General features: G+C 35.7%; 1 protein-coding gene across 6 annotated transcripts in view; it reads right to left on the bottom strand.

The window, feature by feature from the left end:
* Positions 1 to 2,132: 2,132 nt before the first annotated feature.
* Positions 2,133 to 20,535, bottom strand: part of PUS10 (pseudouridine synthase 10) — a 93,994-nt gene continuing 75,591 nt past the window's right edge. For all 6 annotated transcript variants that reach the window (XM_074287003.1, XM_074287004.1, XM_074287005.1 and 3 more), the window contains 9 exons: positions 19,826 to 19,911; positions 17,337 to 17,462; positions 13,703 to 13,759; positions 12,141 to 12,217; positions 12,002 to 12,057; positions 11,420 to 11,537; positions 8,249 to 8,391; positions 4,303 to 4,402; positions 2,133 to 2,391 (listed from right to left, as the gene is read on the bottom strand). In XM_074287003.1, coding sequence (XP_074143104.1) covers positions 2,353 to 2,391; positions 4,303 to 4,402; positions 8,249 to 8,391; positions 11,420 to 11,537; positions 12,002 to 12,057; positions 12,141 to 12,217; positions 13,703 to 13,759; positions 17,337 to 17,462; positions 19,826 to 19,911 — 802 coding nt within the window. In that variant the 3' untranslated portion in view covers positions 2,133 to 2,352. The remainder of the gene's footprint in view (positions 2,392 to 4,302; positions 4,403 to 8,248; positions 8,392 to 11,419; positions 11,538 to 12,001; positions 12,058 to 12,140; positions 12,218 to 13,702; positions 13,760 to 17,336; positions 17,463 to 19,825; positions 19,912 to 20,535) is intronic.

Consider the following 20,535-nt stretch of genomic DNA (forward strand, 5'->3'; position numbering starts at 1 on the left):
TAGGTCAGTCTGCTTGTTCCCTAAGCAAATATAGCATCTTCCTCTCCAAGACTAAAAGAACATGTCACTACCACACTATAAAGAAAAAGAATAATGGATCTATAAAATATTCAGTATTTTACCTATTAATCACTCCCTTCACTTCTATTCTTTTTGAGGTTTTAGACTTTTAGACTTTTCATTTATTTTATATTGCTATAGCTCAACAATGAGTGATGAATATTCCTCCAATTATTTATCTTCCTTGATGTAAAGAGTATTTTGTAATTATATTTAAGTCTTGTGTGTTAATATGACAGTTCCAAGCATCTGAATGAGTTTTTTTCCTCCTAGAATACACACACATGCATGCAAGTATGTATATGTAAATATGTATACCTATACATATATATTTACATACACACACATCTTATTTGCAAAGATAAAAATATAAGTGTTGATACATTAAAGTGATTTTGATTCATTTCTTCGTTAATACTCTGAAGCCAAGATCAAGCTGTCTGTAAATAGATTAGGCACTTACTTGAGGATATGTATGCCTTTAATTTCTATATTTCTTGTCTAATTACAATCATTAGCATTTCTAGAACCACATCAGATAATACTAACAAAGAACATTTATTAAGCCTATCATCTAGTGCCAAGCTCTGACACAGAGAGCTACAGAGCCCCTGACTCCAAGAAGCTTATATTTTTGAGACAGATCATAAAAAGTAAAGGGTAATGGTGAGAGGTTGGGGAGTGAAAGGGATCAGGAAAGATTTCACATAGATGATGTATAAAATAAATTTTGAATGAAACTAGAGATTCTAAGAGATAAGAGAATACTGAGCAAATAGGTCAGTTCAGCTAGACCAAAGAGTGCAGAAGGAAAGTAATATGTAACAAAGTTAGAATCAAAGAAATGCCAATTAAAGAGTTTGTATTTGATTCTAAAGGAAATATGGAATTTGTGGGACAGGACAGAGATAAAGGTAAACATGCACTTTAGGAATATCAGTTTACCAGAAAGATCAAACAAATAGGAAGCATCAGAACTGAAATTTGAACCCAGATCTCTCCCAATTCCTCAATTGTTCTACCATGCCTTCTTGCTTTCTCTCTATCCTTGGAACAAAAACTTTAACTGTGTTGAATCAATTGCTAACCCAATACACTGGAAAACCTGCGTTCTTAATTTCAGGATCTGGAAGAATATTTGGGAAGACTAGGTAGACAGTTGTTTGTCTGAAAAAAAGCCTACAAGCTCAATATGAGTCAACAGAGTAATACCCAGTAATGAGAACAAAACTACCTACTCTGTAGGATTATTGCAGGGATCAAATAAGATATTACAGATAACAGTACTTCAATAATAAATATCTTATTTATCACTAATTTTTCAAACAATTCCCAGAAATCCAGGTTGCCCTCAGCCTTTTATGTTTAAAAGATTTCTTGAAAGTCCACTATACATACTATGTATGCATCATTACTCGAGTCTGTTTTTCTTCCACAGGAAAAATAATGGCAACACCAGGTTAATAGGGTGGTTAGTAAAAAAGTGTGCCAAACAACAAATTATAATTAAACTAATAATTCTCAAAAAACCCAATTAACTGAGATTAGCTTTGTATATCATAATTTATGTGATGAAAGTAAAAATTAAAATTTATATAATGCTTTAAAGTTTGCATAACATTTTACATGTATTACCTCATTCTATCCTGTCAACAACCCTGAGTGGTAGATGCTATGATTACTCCTATTTGGATACTCAGGCTGATAGCTCATGATACTTGCTTAGGGTCATAAGTGTCAGAGGCTGCACTTGAACTCGGGTCTTCTAGACTCCATGTCCAGCACTCAATCCCTTACATCACCTCCTTCCCTTTCATAATATGTTTCATAAGCCTATGTATAGCTTGTAGCTGGACTTTATTTCAAAAAGTAGAGAAAATTTTTGATTCAGAACACAAAAGGAACGAAATGTCTCACTCACTGGAGATAACTAAGGAATAGGGGGTCTGTTAAATGTCAGCACATGTATCTTGTACTCTACATACTTCTCACAATGAAAGAAGCAGAGAAAAAGCATTATCTGTTACTATTTCAAAGACTGGGTGAAAAGAAAAAAAACCACAATTAAAATATCCTCAGACCAACTTAATGTTTAAAAAATAGCAATTAGATGAAAAAATGTTAATGACTAGAAAACTGTGCAGATCAATGTGATCCAAGTAGGTCTCGAAGACACTTTCACTTCGGGAAAGAAAAGAAGCTATCTCGCAGCCTATGTCGTGTATGAATGTCCTGACAGATGTCATCGGCAGGACAATCGCTGAGCTCTTCTTCTGATTCCCATCTTCAAAGTTAATTGTCCAGAGCAGGTGGCCAGTCAACATCAACAGACTGGGAGGAGGAGAAACTAACATCATTAAGGTCGCACATTACTATTTTATTTAGCGTTCATTAACAATTGTGATGCAATATAGCAAGGAGAAATTCTCATTTGAAGCAAGTTGCTGAGGACAGCTAGATGATACAATGAACAGGACACCAGGCCTAGTCAGAAGAACCTGAATTCAAACCCAGCCTCAGATACTTATCATCACTTCCTAGCTGTGTGATCCTGGACAAGTTACTTAGGCCCAATTGCCTCACACACACACACACACACACACACACACACACAAAGCTGGTCAATGGCACCATTTTGAATGACAATTTAAAATCTGATCTTTCAAGGCTCTGTACCTTAAACTTTCCCTGAATCAATTAAGACCAAGCAGCAGAAATAGTCTCTTACATGCTCCACTTCTTAAAGAGATGAGAGATTAAGGTTGAGGTCAAAAGACTATATCATAAGTTAAATTTTAGAAATAATGAGATTAGTTTGACCTATTTATGGGTTATTTTTTTAGTTCTGGCTGTCCCAAATATTTGAAAGAATCAAGCAAATATGTCAATATATTTGAAAATCTGTGTGACAAAATACTTAAAATATTTAAGTTTTATTATTAATGCTGCAAATTACTTCTAGCTTTTTAAAAAGTAGTAAGACAAACTGCCTCTGCACTTGAAAAATAGACTTACTGTCATCTGTAAAAGATACTTTCACCAGGAAATGGGGGTGTGAGGCCTGAGAGAAAATAATCATTTAAAAAAAGCGGTGTTGATGATTTTGATAGCTTTGTCCTGCCAAGGACACACGCCAAAAGTGCTCAGCTTTTCTTGCCAAGAATAAAAGAATAGTCATACCAAATCCACTCTCACTGTTTACTTACAATTTGAATATGTGGCCTCAAGATGAAGCCAACATATATCTTTTTCAGACTTAAGGTAGCTTTGTTTAAAAAAAAAAAGACCCAAGAAAATATCTATCTGCTTGCCATTTTTCTTAGGAGCTGTTTTCCACATGTTAGCGGTCCCTCTTTCTCCTTTTTAGCTAATCCATTAAATCTTCTCATTTCTCATTTCTCTTTTAAGAAAATAAGAACATATATATTCCCACTCCTTTCCCATTCTAAAGTTCCTATTGAAACCCAATTATTTAAGCACTTAAAAAAAATTCTAAAATCATTTCAAGTTTGTTTTCTGGTGTATTTAAAGGTCTGACTGGCAAAGATAAGTAAAAAAATATACATTTGAGGTTTTCTATAAAGAGAATTTATAGCTTGCCCATGGATAACATAAATGAGATAGAATCAACATCTTGAAGACACTCTGATGTCATTTACAGCCACTGGCAAGGGTCTTTTAAAAGATTAAATGTACATTATCCACTAAGATGCCACAGTAACCAGTGAACTACTGCAGCATACTATATTCTCAGTACCATAAAATATAAAAGCACTATTTCCTGATTTTTCTCAAGAGCAGAATGGTGCTATAAATAAGAAAGAATTCTGTTCTCTTCACCTCAATTCTGCCGCATTTGACTTGAATTCCACATCCCTGAATATAAAAGCTAGAGAAACCATAAATAAATACAATTTAAGATTTTTGGCCTTTTAGCAAATTAATTTCTTTTTTCCACTGCAGTTTCCTCACCTGGCTTCAAGCCCAATTATATCTGATATCTCTGGGAAAAAAGCATTTTAATGAGAATGAGTATATTTTTATTTTGCCAAAATCCAGCATAGTCCACCCAAAACACTATTTTAGGTATAAAAGTTCTGACTGTTGACTGCATGTTTGATTACTATACAAATCAATATAATCTTTTTAAATCCTTTTTAAAGCCCAAGGTTTAATGTTAAAAGATCCCACATAAGGAAGAATATTCTTGACTTTTTTCAGTATATGATGCATGGAATTTACCTCCACATCCAGCTCCAGAATATCAGCTGTTCCATTCATCAGGGAACCAATATTTGGCTTGGTTCTCCCAAAATCTCCATGCACAAATTCTTTAATATAGCTAGATTTTACTTAAGGAAAAGTAAGTATGGTCAAGGGATACCAGATGTTTGCAGAGATTCAACAGGTAAAAAGGAAATGATAAACACAAAAGCAGAAATATTAAAAAAGAAAATCCATTTCTGAGCTATGTTTTACAAAATAAGCTACAGAAAACTAGCCCTAACAACTGGAAAGCCAGATACTAAAAGGGCCAAATTCTTTCCAGGCCATGTCTCATCACATATCAATCAGAGCATGGGCATGAGATTTTTTCCCCTTAATATCTACTTTTATGATTATAAAATCAATCTACCCATCTTTTTTGGCCCTAAAGAGTCAACAATGAAAGCTGGCCAATCTCTTTTAGGCAGCAGATTTTGATAGCTTCATGTGTGTAGAAAGATTCTCATTAAAAATTTTTCTTAAAAGATGGGCTGAATAAACCAAGTCCCTTATGAAATTACATTTAAACAGTGTAGACAATAAGAAAGTACAGAAGAGATAATTCAAAATTTTAATGAAAACCCTGTAGAAGTATCATCACAGTTAAACTTTATTTAACCCTGTCTTATTCCATGCATCAGGACCGACTTGGTCCAATCTATTCCAGAAGAAAGAATCCTCTCTAAAACCTCCCAAAGGCCTATATTTGAAAACCTCAATGAAAAAATTTCCACTTATTCCACATATTTCCACTTTTGGATACCTCTGGTTGTAAGAAGGGCTTCCTTATAAGAAGTTCCAACGTGTCACTCTACATTTCTATCCATTGTTTCTAATTGTGGTCTCTGGACTAAGTAAACAAATCTAATCACTCTCCTATAAGACAACCTTTCAAGTACCAATCTACCACATCCACTTCCCCCAAGATTAAGTCTTCTTTGCGCTAACCTCCCAAATTCCTTCATTTTTTCATATGGCTTCCTGTCTTCTCATCCTGTTCACCATACTCCTGACAATCCCCTGGCAATGCTTTTGTCACTATCTTAAACTGAATACAATTTTCTAGATGAATCCAGCAGAGAGAATCCAGAAGGACTAAGGCACCTCTTATTCTGGACCCTCGATTTCTATGACTATCACCAGAGATTACATTAGCTTTTTTCACTGCATACCCTATTCCTAGTTTACACTCAGTCTATAATACAACAAAGCCTTTGGGTGTTTTCCATGGTCTCTGGCTAGTGCCATCTCTCCTGACACATCAGCTCAATTTTTGAACCAGTGAAGCACTTTAAATTCATCTTTATTAAACATTACCTTATTAACTTTGATCTATGACTCTCACCTCCTGAGAAAATTTTGGAACCTAATTTTATAATTCACAAAGGTTACCTATCAAAAAGTCAAATCAACAAGTATTATTAAGAATGTACTATGTGCCAGTTATTGGGCTAAATGCTGGAGGTCAGGGAAGGCAAGAAAAGTCTCTGCTCACAAGGGGCTCAGAGGGGAAGATAACACACCAGCAAGCCTGTAAACCAAGACATGATCCCAGAGGGAAGGTACTAAGATTAACAGGCCTGGCAAAGGCTTCTTGCCAGAGCTGAGCCTTTAGTTGAGACTTGAGGGATGTCAAGGGAAGGAAATGAGGAGGGAGAGCATTCCAGGCATATGGATCAGCCAGAGAAAATGCACCGAGTTGGAGAGCAGATTGTATTGTGAGAGGAACATTGGATAACAGAATAAAAGATGACAGTGAGGGAGTAAGGAAAAAGAAGCCTGGAAAGGTAAAAGGCCCCACCAGCTATACCTTCATGAAATCATTGATAGAAATATTGAACATAAATGGGCAAATGATAAATGCCCAGGCAATCACTAAAACCCTCTCTCAAAGCTGACACTACCCCATTAATTACCACTCTCAGGACCAGGTTATTCAAGTAGGTCTGAATCTATATTCTCTAGCTGACAGTTTTCATCTTATCCATAAGGATATTGGGAAGGGCTTGTTTTATCGGGATTTCAGCAAAACATTTGAAAACATCTAAAGAATTCTTATCTTCTAAGAATCTACTAATAGTGTCAGAAAAGGAGATGAAAATTATTATGGTGCAACTGGTTCTTGATGAACCCAAACTGGTTCACAGTTAATCCTGTAATTTTTTGATCATGTATATTATATGTTCACAAAGTACTTTACACAAAAACACTTACTATAAACTGAACATTACAATAAAAATGTTAAGTTCTTAGATGTGATAAAGTTTTTATAGAAAACAAGATTCTATTTTTTCCCCAGAACATAGCCCTACTATATATACTCTGCTTTTTTTTTTCCTCTTACCATATATTTGAGAAGTATTTTGACTAGACAATAGTATCTTTATTCCCCCAGTCTATTTTTCACTTTCTATTCCTTCATTCATTTACTGGGAGACAGTCAGGATTAAGTGACTTGCCCAGGGTCACAGAGCTAGTAAGAGTCTCAGGCCCAATTTGAACTCAGGTCCTCCTGATTCCAGAGCTGGTGCTCAATCCACTGCACATCACCTAAGTGCCCCCATTTTCTACTTCCTTTAGGACAGACTCTGCTGCGGGATAATATGTGAAGTGGTGGAGACCCAAGGCCCACTAAACAGTACAAAAGGTTCAGGTATAACTTCAGTAAAGAGAAAACCAATTAACTCATACTTGTGGCAAAACTGCATTAAGGTGTTAAGAAAAATCACCATTTCCATCCCTTTTTCTTTATCACTCAAATTATTCTGATATTTGAAATAATCCACATATGGATTAAACCAAATGAAAAACTACTGATCTAAGACCTTAGAACTCATTAAATGTTCAAGCTAGAAAGAATTTAGAAATCTTCTAGCCCAAGACCATTCTCAAAGGGCCTAGGGAATGTGAATACAGTAAAAGAAGGAGGGAAAAAAAAAAGAGAGAGAGATCCTAAAACTAGAAAATTCTTTATCATGTCCAAAACAGAGAGGATCCTAGTGGTGGGATCCCAGATAGTATGTTAAAGCTAAATTGAGCAGGGAGGAATCTAGTTTTATGCAATGAAGGCCAAGATTTGAGAAATATTTCTATGGGAAGAGAAGTTTAGAATCAATCCCTATTTCAGAATATTTACTTAAAAGCATGATCATTTTATATTAAGATGCTCCAGTAATTTGTCCACAGTCTATTAATTTAATACCTTGAACCCAAAACAAGTGTTAAACAGTATTTTTTTAAAAAGGGATCTCTTGAGTTGTTTAAAAGATAGTAAGCCCTGATTAACAACCTAATATAAAAGTGATATGGCATTCTTTTAAAACATAAATTATTTTAGAAATTTCTATAATTATTAAATTTTATTAAATCACAAAAGCCTATCAGTTTTAGTTTTGAATCTCTTACCTTGTTTAATTCCCAATATAATGCTCTTGTATCTCTCCTATAGGAAATATGTATGCTTTAATGAACTGATGCAGCCAACAATCTTTATTATAAGGTCACATATAAAAAAGTACACACCTCTTTGGCTTCTAACAAACTACTAAACACAAAGAAAAATTCATTCATTCTGAAGCAAGTTTTAAAAATGTTCAAAGAACCTAAATATGACAGCGAATTTGTGATTCTGTGTGGAAGAGGCTTTCTCCAACTTAACCAAAGGCTCAAACGCGCATTTACTACATGACTACTACTAGAGCAGAGAGCTAGTTGTTTTAATTATAAGAGATAAATGTAACTCTGAAAATATGAGAACTGGCAACTTTAATTAAAAATGGCAATATAAATATTTGCTGGGAGGCTGGGGAGATTAAGAGGAAAAAAATACCACTTCCCATAATGCCTCCTACTTCAAGCAAATGTTTTTGCCAGTATAGCACTACTTATACTAATATCTGGTATATTGAAAGTGAAAGGATACGTTCCTGCCTGAGTCTTCAAATGGAGACGAAAATGATGCTCATCTATATAGTGTGTTTCCATGGTGTGAATTATACGAACTCTTATGGCTAGAGGTCTTCGGTGAAGAACTCGAAGTGGTGTTTTCTGGTTGATCTGTAAGTCCTGAAGTGGTAAATTTTAAAAAATACAATTATATTGTGCTTTAAGAACAACAAAATGCTTCCCACATATTAAGACAGATTAGTAATGGAAATAGTACCCTAATTTTACAGATGAGAGAGCAAATTATCAAGGGCTAAATGATTTGTTCATAATCTCACAACTTCAAAGTGTCGATGGCCTGATATGAATCAAGGTCTCCTGAGTTCTATATTCTCTCTATTCTGCTATGCTGCCTGAATACTAAACCAACTTGGAGTTAGGGCTGGCTCAGACTAAACTATGAGGCACATATTTCTCTCTGCCTTATTTCCTTCTATACCCTTACCCTACAAGAAACGTAGTTCCATTACTCCAAGAAGACCTTGCTCTCCTTGGCCTTAACACCCCCATAAGTGAAGCAAGGCCCACCTTCCTATCACTGAAACATTTTTGGGGGTCCAAAGTGTGAATTCTCTGTTGAATCAGCAATTCTTCCATAACATATAGATACTGAGAGGTTAGGTGACTGGCCAATGTTTACAAAGCCACATGAAGTCTTCCTGACTCCAAGGCTGCATTCATTATCCATTCCCAATGAAATTGACCTGTCCTAAATTTCATACCCTTAATGACCTTAAACCATGTTAAGGTGACAATTTTATCAGATGAATACCTCTATTCCTTTCTCATCTGCCTTAAAAGAGAGCATTCTTTGGGAACATTCTCATTTGTGTGGACTAACCAAAAGTCTGATTCTGATGGTGACTGTTTTTGATATGTGAGTGGGGACAGCAATGAAACAGACTTTTTAATAGAAAGGGTATGGCAGAATCTTTCAAATCACATTGTGAGGTAGCTATCTTTTCCACCTACATGTAGAAAAGTCGTACATTTCAAAACTATATTACATATGTTTCTTTTCTTCTAGACAGATATTTTGTTGTTCAAAATACCAAATTGAATTCTGAGTATACTTCTTAAAGCCCTAACAACAACAACAACAACAACAACAACAACAACAACAACAACAAAATCCCATAATTCACTATTTCTATTAAGAGTGCTAAGATAAAGCTTAGGGGGAAAAAAAAAATCAATAAATTTTTGATATGCCATCTTGAAAATGAAAAAAATCTAATGTCATGGAAAATATCATGGATAAAAACCTTACTATTCAGAATTTAATAATCTAGAAAAGGTAAAGTTGAGTTAAACTTATTTAATGAAGTGTTTAGTCCCTCTCATTTTACAAATAGGAAACCTAGGTCTAAAAAGATGAAGTAACTTCTGCAAGTTCATATATAGGATAAGTCAACTTCAGAACAAGTACTGAACTCCAGAACTCCAACAGATTTCCTGACTTTGATACAGAATTTTTTCCTACTATATCCACTGTCTCCTTGTTAAAAAGATTATTTTCAAATATCTTAGTAGTATTAATTTTCACAAGTTATATAATTGCAAAAAAAACCCTTATCCTATTTAAGTTTTCTAATTTAGTCTAATTCAAAGTACTTAATACTTCATTTTAAAAAGTCAGAATTTTCACTAATTCTAACAAGTCTTCCCATTAGTTTAAATTGCTGAGGGTTCTCTTACATATTTTAGAACACTTAAATGAAAGGCAGTGTTGACACTAAGAGGTTATTATTATTATTATTATTATTTAAAGACCTCTAACAGAATAAAAAACAGATTCATAACAACCCTGAAATGTCTGTAGTTTCTTGTTAGTACAACTCCTTCTGTAAATAGAATTATGGGTACAGGAAGTGCCTAAGGACATACTCAGAAAAAAAATTAATTGAGACCTGCCCAGTGGCAAAGAAGAACCAGTTCCAACACTATTGTACTTGAAGAAAGATAGATGCTTCAAAAGGGTTGTATCCTTAAAAGTGTTGTTTTCTCTTTATTTCCTGTGACTTGCAACACAATTTCAGGAATTTTGCAGAGGTGACCAAACTATTTATGACACTACTTTACCCACCTACTCTAATAAAAATGTCATCTAGTCCCCTCACTATAACAGATGAATTAAGCTCCACTCAGGTTCACCCAGGTAACTAATAAATTTTGGTACTGTTCAGTCCTTCTCTGTGATCCCATGTGAGGATTTCTTAACAAAGATACCAGGTGGTTGCCATGTTCTTCTCCAGCTTATTTTACAAATGAGGAAACTGAAGCAAAGAGAGTTAAGTGACTTGCCCAGGTACACATGGCTAGGAAGTACCTGAGGTCAGATTTGAACTTAGGAAGGCTCATCTTCCTGACTCCAGGCCTAGCACCAATCCACTGAGCCACCTAGCTGTCCATAATTAATAAGTAGCAGGGACAAAATCTGAATCCGGGTCTTGATCCCAAATCTAGTGTTCTTTCTACATGTTTCCTTTGCACTTAACATGTTATCTTTTGTACCATAACAAATACCTTATTAGCAAGCTCTTTTAAGACAGGGAACAGTGGCATTTTTTAATCTTCATGTGTCCACTACAAATCAAAGAGCTTTACAAGTACTAAAATCAATAAATATTTGAATTTATTTTGCTGATATTACTCTCTATCCCCTGTTCTCCTTATATATATATAAATTATCTTGTTTTACCTATTTGTCTCAATGAAACCAAACAGAATCAAAAAGAGAACCACAATTTCACTAAAAAACATTCAAAGAATTCTGAATTAGCATTTTTCCTGCCTAAGTACCCTGGATCACTTCAAGTGGCTTGCAGGGAACACTGAGCATGTCAATCTACTAGAAAGGAGGGAAATAACATTTCAGATTGCAGTTAATACCAGGAAATCTTGATTTTATTAATAAAAAGGGGTGGAAATTCCAAGTAAATATGGCATTTAGAATTAGATAGGTTGTCCAATGTGCTTGCCACAAACTTCCTTGAAAGTTTGACCAAGTAGAATCTCTCTAGTCTCCTACTTTCAAAGTATTTCTACTTCTCTTAAAATGATGCAGGAACTCAAAGCAACAAAACAGAAGGCAACAGAATTGCCTGTGAATCTTAAAATAAGAGGGGAAAATAAAAAAAAAAATTACCTTTAAATCATCTAGGAATTCAATGTCCTTCTTCTGTATTGCTTTATCAGTCCAGATTAAGGCACTGTAAGTCTTAGTCTTTTCTTCTTCACCTTCTTTCATATGTCCTATTGCTTCCCTAAACAAAATCAATAAAACCACTGTTACCAACACATAAAAGGATACAATGAATGCAGTCCAGGACAAAACATTTTTCTTTCTTTTTTTTTTTTATTTAGTCTGTTAAATATTTTTTAATTACATGTAAAGAGTTATGGTTTGTTTGTTTTTTTTCCCTAACAATCTATTAAAAAAAATATATGAATTCCAAATCCTTTCCCTCCCTCCTACTCATCAATACCCTTCTCCTAGAGAAGGCAATTTGATATTGATTATGCATATGGAGTCATGTAAAACATATTTCCTTGTTGCAAAAGGAAACACATACCCCCACACACATCAAACCCCCCCCCCAAATAATGAAAAAAACATATAAATATGCTTTAATCTGCCTTCATTAGTTCTCTCTTGAGAAGGATAACATTTTTCTTCATTACTAAAACATTTTTCTAACAAGAATCTACAACAACTTGACCCCCTCACCTGGTAACAAGCTGCAAGTCTCGTACTTGGATTTTGTCTGATGAGATGTTGATTTTCTAAAAAATGGAAGTACAAAATAATCTAAGTAATTCCAATAGAGACAGAGATGTGACTAGTTTCATGTCATTGATGCATTTACCTGCTGAAGTTCTTTAATGTCTTGTGAGGTGAATTGAACTCTACGAGGATTTACCAGTTCAACTGCAAAGGGCCTTCCTGGGAGCAGAAAAACAACCATGCTGTTGGAATTAACATATGAATTAAAGCAAGAGATCTGGGAGCTGCAAAAAACAGGGACCTGAAAGTTAGAGACAGAAGTGGACTTAGAGAAAGCAGAGAATATGTGAAAAAAAAAAAAATTGTTTGGTGGAAAAATTAAAAGATTAGTAATAAGTGAAAAGGCTTCTTGACTTGCTCCAAAGGCTCCCTAAATAAGTCTGTGCAATGTGCTCTCCTGGCAGTAACAATTACTAGTCTGTCCTAGGCCCAACAGAGTAGCTTTGACCACTGACCTTTGCAGTGTGAACTCTACCCGGCTCGCCTCCTCTGAGGCCTTCAAAGGTCTCTGGCCATGATCTTTTGAATCTATAGTTTAATAACCGGTAGCGCACTCAAGAACAGCCACGTGAAATCTTAAAAGCCTTTATTATACCTACTCACATAATGCCCTGACTTGTTGGTTCCCAAGTGAACACCTGGTCTGAAGACCCACGTGTTCACTACCAAAATCCTTACCTCTTTTGGCTATCCATCCTGGCTTGGCCACCTAGGCTAGGGAGCCAGGGTGAAGAGCGCCAGGTTAAAGAGAGCGACTGCTGCCTGCAGTGGGCTTATAAAGGGCCTGTGAGGTCACACACACGGCCAATCAGCGAGAGAGTCACCCATTCCGAAGTTATTTCAACATGGCCAAGATCCCACCTACAAGGCAGTCCTAATATCCACTGAGATTACTTCTGGGCCTCAATCTCCTGATGCGCTGTGGCGCCGCCCATTTAAAGGGCTCTTACAATTCCCTTCTCTTGTTTTGTGGGAACTGCATCCTTACAAGTCTGTACTAATTACACATTAAAATAAGCTGACTATCCTTGTCCTAGTTTTTGCTATGAGCAACAATGCCCAGGTAACACTGATTTCAAGTCCATCTCAATTAAGAAAACATCTTTCAAAAATGCTAAAGCTGATTCAAGAGCCATGGGGATCTCTGGTAAGACTAATTTTCGTCATCTTTTCTATGTTCTTATGCCTGTATGGAAGCCACACCACACTTGTAATATTGTTCCTTCTCAAGAACAAAAGACAAACAATAATGATAAGATGAGAAAAATGAAAGACAGGATATTGGTAATGGAATACTGTAGTTTCTTAGAATTTTTTCAGAAAGTATTCAAGTTTTAGTGAAAAGCATGCTAAATGGAACAAAAGCAATAACAAATAGAAGGTATGCCAAATTCTGCAGTATCTTGCTTCTAGGAAATGAGTAAGTAACAAAGATATACTTCATAGAACTTAAGACTCCTGGTTAAGAATTTTATAAAAGGATGTTAATTAAAATTGATCTGAGTTGACAAAGCTGAGATAATTTAAAAGCATTAAACCAGTGGTAATGTTAGATTTAAATAATTATTTCCATCTCTATTTGCCAAAAAAAGGCTAACTCAGTTATCTTTGAGGATGAGTTAAATGAGTTAATGATATTCTTACCATTTCCTAATGTTCTCACATCCACATCTTCTCTTCCAGATGATGAAAAGTTAAAACCTTTTAAAGAGAAAGTCAGAGAAAAATTCAGATATTCCTGACTTTTTAAGACTCTGGTTTCCAAACTTTTATTACATACATAATTTTATAATATTATTATAACAATTAACAGTTATATATTAGTTTAAGGTTTACAAAAGCAGTTTATATAAATATTATTCCTATTTTACAGATAGGAAATTTCTCCCCTGATAGATTTGAACAGGCTTTCCCTCTTTTATTTTAGTTGAAAAAAGAAGCTTGTCATCTTGTTTAATTATTTCCAATAGTGAAAAAAATATTTCAGAAAACAGACTAAGACCTAAAAGTCTTAATGGAGTTATCTTAAAGATGGTAGCTCTGTTTTCTGATGTGGTTTTTGGAGACTTTTAACATTTCAACTGGAATTAGAGAAAGGAAAAACTCTGATTTTTGCATCTTGCTATTTGGGGTGCTAGGTACCTTGGCAATACTCCACAAAGAAAAGGAAGCAATCAAGAAGATCAGAAAGACCATTGGGGCTAGTGGGTATATAATCAACTCATAAAACAATTCACTCCCTCCATTATTCTCAAAGCAAAATCTAAGAACAGAGATATTCACAAATAGTAGTCTGGTTAAAGTGCCAGGCCTTGAGTCAGGAATTCCTGAATTCAAATATTAGCTTCAGATACTTACTATCTATGTAAACCTAGGCAAATCATTTAAGTTGTTTGCTTCAGTTTCCTCAAGGGAAACATGGGAATAGTAATAGCATCTGTCTGGCAGAGCTGTTCTGAAGCCTGAATATTTGTACAATGCTTAGAACAGTGCCTAACACATAGTTACTATATTAAATCTCTATCCCTCTCTGTATTTCTCGCTCTCACACTCTGCTTTCAGTATAGCATAAAATCATCCTGAAGGCTGAGCTTAAAAAGTTCAAACTAAAAAGTAAAGGTTATCTATTTTTGTTCCTGTTACAGGTGAAAATTATAATCCATATATACTTAAGACAAATGAAAAGCAGTTTCATGTTTTGTTAAAATCCAATTTTATCAAGGAAAAACCTCACCAAGAATGTCAAATATTTATGTTGGGAAAAAACTGCAAGGAGAAAACAAAACTCTGTAAGGAGGCATCAATAACTCTAAAGGCAAAACCAAGTTTCCTTACAACCCCAAAATTCAGAACTGCATACTTCCAGATTTTTCTCATAGAAAAGATGGAAAGATATTCTGCTCTAAAACTTTATTTCAATTCCTCGTAACTATACAAAAAGGAATTCCAGAGCTCCCAGGGGAAGGAAATATGGGGAGATTAGACTATGAGAGTGGCCACTGTTTGTTCTTGGCCACTCTTTGTTCCTAGCACTTGGCACATAGCTAGCACAGAGCAATTGCCTCTTTTAAAATTAGGTACCTACTGATTAAATAATGTAGAATTAAGGAAAAAAGTAGTGGGAGCATTTTAACCAAAGGGATAATAATGGGTGGATTACCAAAATGCTCAGACTTGAAGGAACATGGTTGCCTGTGAAGTCCAAGAGTACTTCTGCAGAACTAGGGCAGAAAGGTCGGAGCCCCACTTGGCCCTTTCTGTGAGGGCCTGCTCTGCTGCTGTGGCTGAGTGTGGGCCCTGCCCCCGACATCACCAATTATGCTGGTGTCTGCAAGAGGGGATGAGGGCCTCCAGTAGGATGGAAGAGAAAAGAGGGCAGCAAGGGGGGGGGCAGTACAGAGATATGAGGAGGAGGGTGGGAGCCTATAGAATTGTGAAGGTGATGGCTCTCTTGGGTGGGGTGGGTTTGAGGAGAAAGGAAACAGGATCCCTTTTAGATGGTAATTTTGAGATGCAGGTCTGAAACATGGAATAGTAATAAGTGAGGAAGGAATGGCTTTCAAGAAAGACACTAGTGCTGGGTGTATGGACCTGGGAGACATCTGCTCACAGATGATAAAGGAAGCCATAGGAACTGACCAAGTCACTGAGTAAAGGTGCAAATAGTAAAAACAGTGGGTTCAGGACAGAGCTTTGTGACAGGACACTGACCTAACAGAGAACCATGAAAAAGAATAGTCAGACAGGTAGCAAAATAACCCAAAGAGAGCAGTCTCCCAGAAACTTAGAGAGCAAAAAGCATCCAGAAGGAAAGGCACCCAACAGGGTCAAATGCAGAGGCCAACAAGCATGAAAACTAAGAAAAGACCGTCAGTTTGTCAATTAAGAGATCACTAAGAGAAGAGGAGACTTCTCAGCAAGATGGCTGCCCAGGTAGAGACAGGCCTCCCCTCCCACCAGACTAAAACACCTTCTTCCAACAGTGAAGGATCAAGGAGGCTCCAGGTGATGTCTTTCATGCTGGAGTCACATGAAACACCAGCCAGAAGCTCTCGGGCAACAAAAATGGGATAGGGGATGTCTGTCAGCAAAACTAACATAGCGCAGGAATTATACAGGACAGTCAGGACCAAACACAGGATAGAATGACAAGTGACCTCCAGGTTTTGTGTCCGGAGACAGCCAAAGTGCAAGGCTCCTTCTAAAAGAGGGAACCAAAGATCCTTGAGAAATGGAAATTGGAAGCTGTGAGCAGCAGAGACTAGGATCCTCCAGGTTGGGGGTCTCTGAGGCCCTGATGCCTTGTGCTCAGATGCCAGCGAGGGTCCTGAAGCTCCAATAATCAAAAGCTCCTAAATCCAAGGGGGCCAAACCCTGGATAGTGGTCATGGAAGGAACCCAGATGACCCACACACTGCTTCTGTAAAAAATAATCCATCAGACGATGAGATGGCATTTGCCAAAACCTTCTAGTCCAGGGTCTTAAATTTCTCTAAGCTGGCTCTACTTTTTCAGACTGATGGATATGAGACAAGCAACATCTGCAATTACTGTTAAATGATTCAATTCTTCTAATTAACAACTCTTAGTACCTCAAGTTTGTCCTTAAGGCTGATGTAATCTTTCCAGCAACATTTTTCTACATAGTATTTGCTAATATGCCAGTATATATGACACTTTTGACTTCTTGATCTACCAGGTCTAATTAGAGTAAAAAAAAGATAAATCTGATAGGACCTGTTCTTCTAAGGCACATTAATTACAGAGAAATCTGTATAGTAGCCTGGCCTTTCTATGTTAAGATAAATTAAAAGCTTTGCCAGTTATTGTGCCTGAACCAGCTCATAGCATTTGTTTTGAAGTAAAGTCCTATGAACCATCTAGATGTTATTTAAAAAACAAAACAAAATCTTTCTTCAAAATAAAAATGGAAGCTATTTTTAATTCGTTCCATGTAGAAGATTTCAGTCTTGAGTATTTAAAAGTCAAGACTTACTGAATTCATCTAGGGTATGTAATTTTTCCCAATTCCCATCAGAGATCCTATATCCAAAACTAGATAGGTACCAGAGCCCAAAGAGATTATAGAATCAAAGTATTCATCTATTGAAAAATAATTCAGTTTAACACTTTTACTTTGCAGATAAGTAAACTGAGGTCCAAAGGAGCAAAGCAACTTACTAGGACTTGAACACAGGTCCTAAGATTCCAAAAGTAGCGTCAGACATAATTTTTGCTTATATAAATGCAGTTTAAATAGGAAAATTATAATACTCACTCTCAGCTTTAAATACTGTCAATAACTGATTGGAAATCAATTCCTCCACGGAAGATTCCAGTTTTCTTTCTCCATCAATTATCCAGGGAGTTTGTGGTAAATTTCTGGAGTATTTATTGTATCTTCCTGCCAAACAAAAACAAGTGGAACAAATCTTATAAATATAACAAAGTAACTATAAATTTAGTATTTACTGAGTATGTATTATGTTCAAGGTACTGCATTACAAATACAAAAAGGTATAATGGAACATGCAGTAAAGAAATTCACAATCAAGATTTACAGGCAAAACATAAACATGTAAGAAAATGAAAAACATTTTAATAAAGATTCAAAGAAAATGGTCTTTTTTCTTTTTTGATATAGTCCTCTGCCTTAGTTTGGGCCCTCTACAATAACAACCAAACTAAAATGTAAGTGGGAAGGTAGGTAGCACAGTGGATAGAGTGCCAGATATGGTGTCAGGAAGAATTCTCTTCCTTAGTTTAAATCCAGCCTCAGACACTTACAAACTATGTGACCCTGGGCAGGTCACCTAACCCTGTTTGCCTCCATTTCTCACCTGTAAAATGAGCTGGACAGTATTACTACTGGGCTTATATCCCAAAGAGATCTTAAAGAAGGGAAAGGGACCTGTATGTGCAAGAATGTTTGTGGCAGCCCTCTTTGTTGTGGCCAGAAACTGGAATATGATTGGATGTCCATCAATTGAAGAATGGGTGAATAAATTGTAGTATACGAATGTTATAGAATATTATTGTTCTGTAAGAAATGACCAATGGGATGATTTCAGAAAGGCCTGGAGAGACTTACATGAACTGATGCTAAGTGAAATGAGCAGGACCAGAAGATCATTATATATACTTCAACAACAATACTATATGATGATCAAATCTAATGGATGTGGCCCTCTTCAACAATGAGATGAACCAAATCAGTTCCAATAGAGCAGTGATGAATAGAACCAGCTATACCCAGTGAAAGCACTCTGGGAAATGAGTGTGAACCACTACATAGAATTCCCAATCCCTCTATTTTTGTCTGTCTGCATTTTTGATTCCTTCAGAGGTTAATTGTACATTATTTCAAAGTCTGATTCATCTTGTGCAGCAAAATAACTGTATGGACATGTATACATATATTGTATTTAACATATACTTTAACATATTTAACATGTATTGGTCTACCTGCCATCTGGGGGAGAGGGTGAGGGGAAGGAGGGGAAAAGTTGGAACAAAAGGTTTTTGCAATTGTCAATGATGAAAAATTACCCATGCATATCTCTTGTAAATAAAAAGCTATTATAAATAAAATAAAATGATCTGGAGAAGGAAATGGCAAATCATTCCAGTATCTCTGCCAAGAAAACCTCAAATGGGGTCACAGAGAGTTAGACATGACTAAATGACTCAACAACAAAATCTTAAGTAGGCTTTCTAAAATAGGACTCATCACAACATTCTTGGGTTCAAAAGCCCTTTAAATGGCTCAACCTGAGATCGAGAGGGGTCAGTTGATCTTTCCAAGGTAACCCGCACAGGAAGAAATGAGAAAATTTTCATGAAGTATTTAATTTGTTTAGTTTCTCTAACAATACTGCAGCTACTTGAGAGTAAAGCACTGTTGTCAAACCTTCACAGTGCAATGTTTTATCTAAATTATAAATATCTACTGACTGGATAGACTGAGGTACAATTTAGCAATGTCCTAACCCATAAAAGCAATCGTCAGCCCTATTTCTTGATTAGTACCTTCAGTGAAACTCTATGTGGTAGTATGAGATTATTTCTCCAGTAAAGAGATTAAGTTTTTTTTGTTGGCTTTAATTTAAAAAGCAAAAGCAAAACTAACAGAAATATGACTCAGATGAATAAGCAAATAAAGAGGGACTGCAATACTCTATTATTGTTTCAAAGCTGGGTATTAAGGTAATCACATTTTCATTTTAAATTCTTAAGTTATTAGATATCAACAACTTTCTTTACCAAAAAGCAAAAAGAAAAAAAAGTCAAAATGAAATTTCTTTTTTCATAATGTTAACAGTTTTATTTTCCTAGACTTCAGGGAATAAAAGTGCACAAGAAAATTTTCTGGAAGAAGTTGAAACTACTTGTCGTTCTAAAGTTAATAAAATGAGGGGAAAAATAATTATCTTTTACTTCTACCTTCTCTTCTGCATTCTTCCTCTTCTGGTTTGATGTTATTCTAAGTATCCAACATTAAAACTTCATCTGGCCATCACAAATACTACTACTTTACTGTAACTTTTTTATACTTCATGTCACTTAAGAAAATTAACCTAAATCAGTTTGCTTCAAAAGCATACAGAACATTAAAATATCAACGACACTATCATCTCTAATTCTCTGAAAGTGACTTAAAAAGCTATTCAGAATATGGCAACAGCAAACCTAAGGACTAAGAAGACAATTGTGTTTTCTGGAAAAGACAGAAACTTAATGTAAATTTATTTTAAATCAAATACTCACCAGCTACAAAGACTGCACCATGAGCACACTGAATTTCAACAGCAGAACAAAAAGCTTTTGGCAAACTTGGTGGACAAGGAAACTTCCTGAAAAATAAAGGGACAAAATAAAAACTTATGACTACTACTTTCAGAACAAGAGACTCATACAAATAGCTAAGATTAATAAGAACATTCTGAGTCAGAAGTTTTGATGTTGTATGAACAAAGAAATTTTTTTCATGTTGGGGCGCTAATTTACTAAGCCAAAGAGACTAGGTCTGTAAAGATATTTACTCCTTTTCAGTTAATGGAGTTCAAAGTAAAGTTGTGGAGACTCTTTAAGATCATTTATCTGCTTTGTGAGCTGGGCAAAGGCCTTGCCTTACCTAGCTCTTTTACTAATAGTTAAATCAGATGGTATTTTGCCTGAAGAGGAAATGAGACAAGTGTTTTCTACCCCGATTCTCTTCCTTTCCTCCTCCTCAACCTCAGAGACCTAAGGATTGGTCCCAGTGACGTAAATGACTCAATCTGGACAGAAAGTGGGGGAGACTCTCTTCTTTCCTTTTTCTCACAGTAACCTCATAAAACCTGATCTCAGATACCAGTTAAGACTGTGAAGAAATTTATCTTTACCATTTCAGATAATGAATATTCCAGATATTAAAGAGCATATCAAAGACTCCCCATGTAGTTTGATTTGATCAGCAATTGTTTAGGTTCAGGGAA

Source organism: Sminthopsis crassicaudata, chromosome 2 (genome assembly GCF_048593235.1).
Source record: "Sminthopsis crassicaudata isolate SCR6 chromosome 2, ASM4859323v1, whole genome shotgun sequence".
Lineage (NCBI taxonomy): Eukaryota > Metazoa > Chordata > Mammalia > Dasyuromorphia > Dasyuridae > Sminthopsis > Sminthopsis crassicaudata.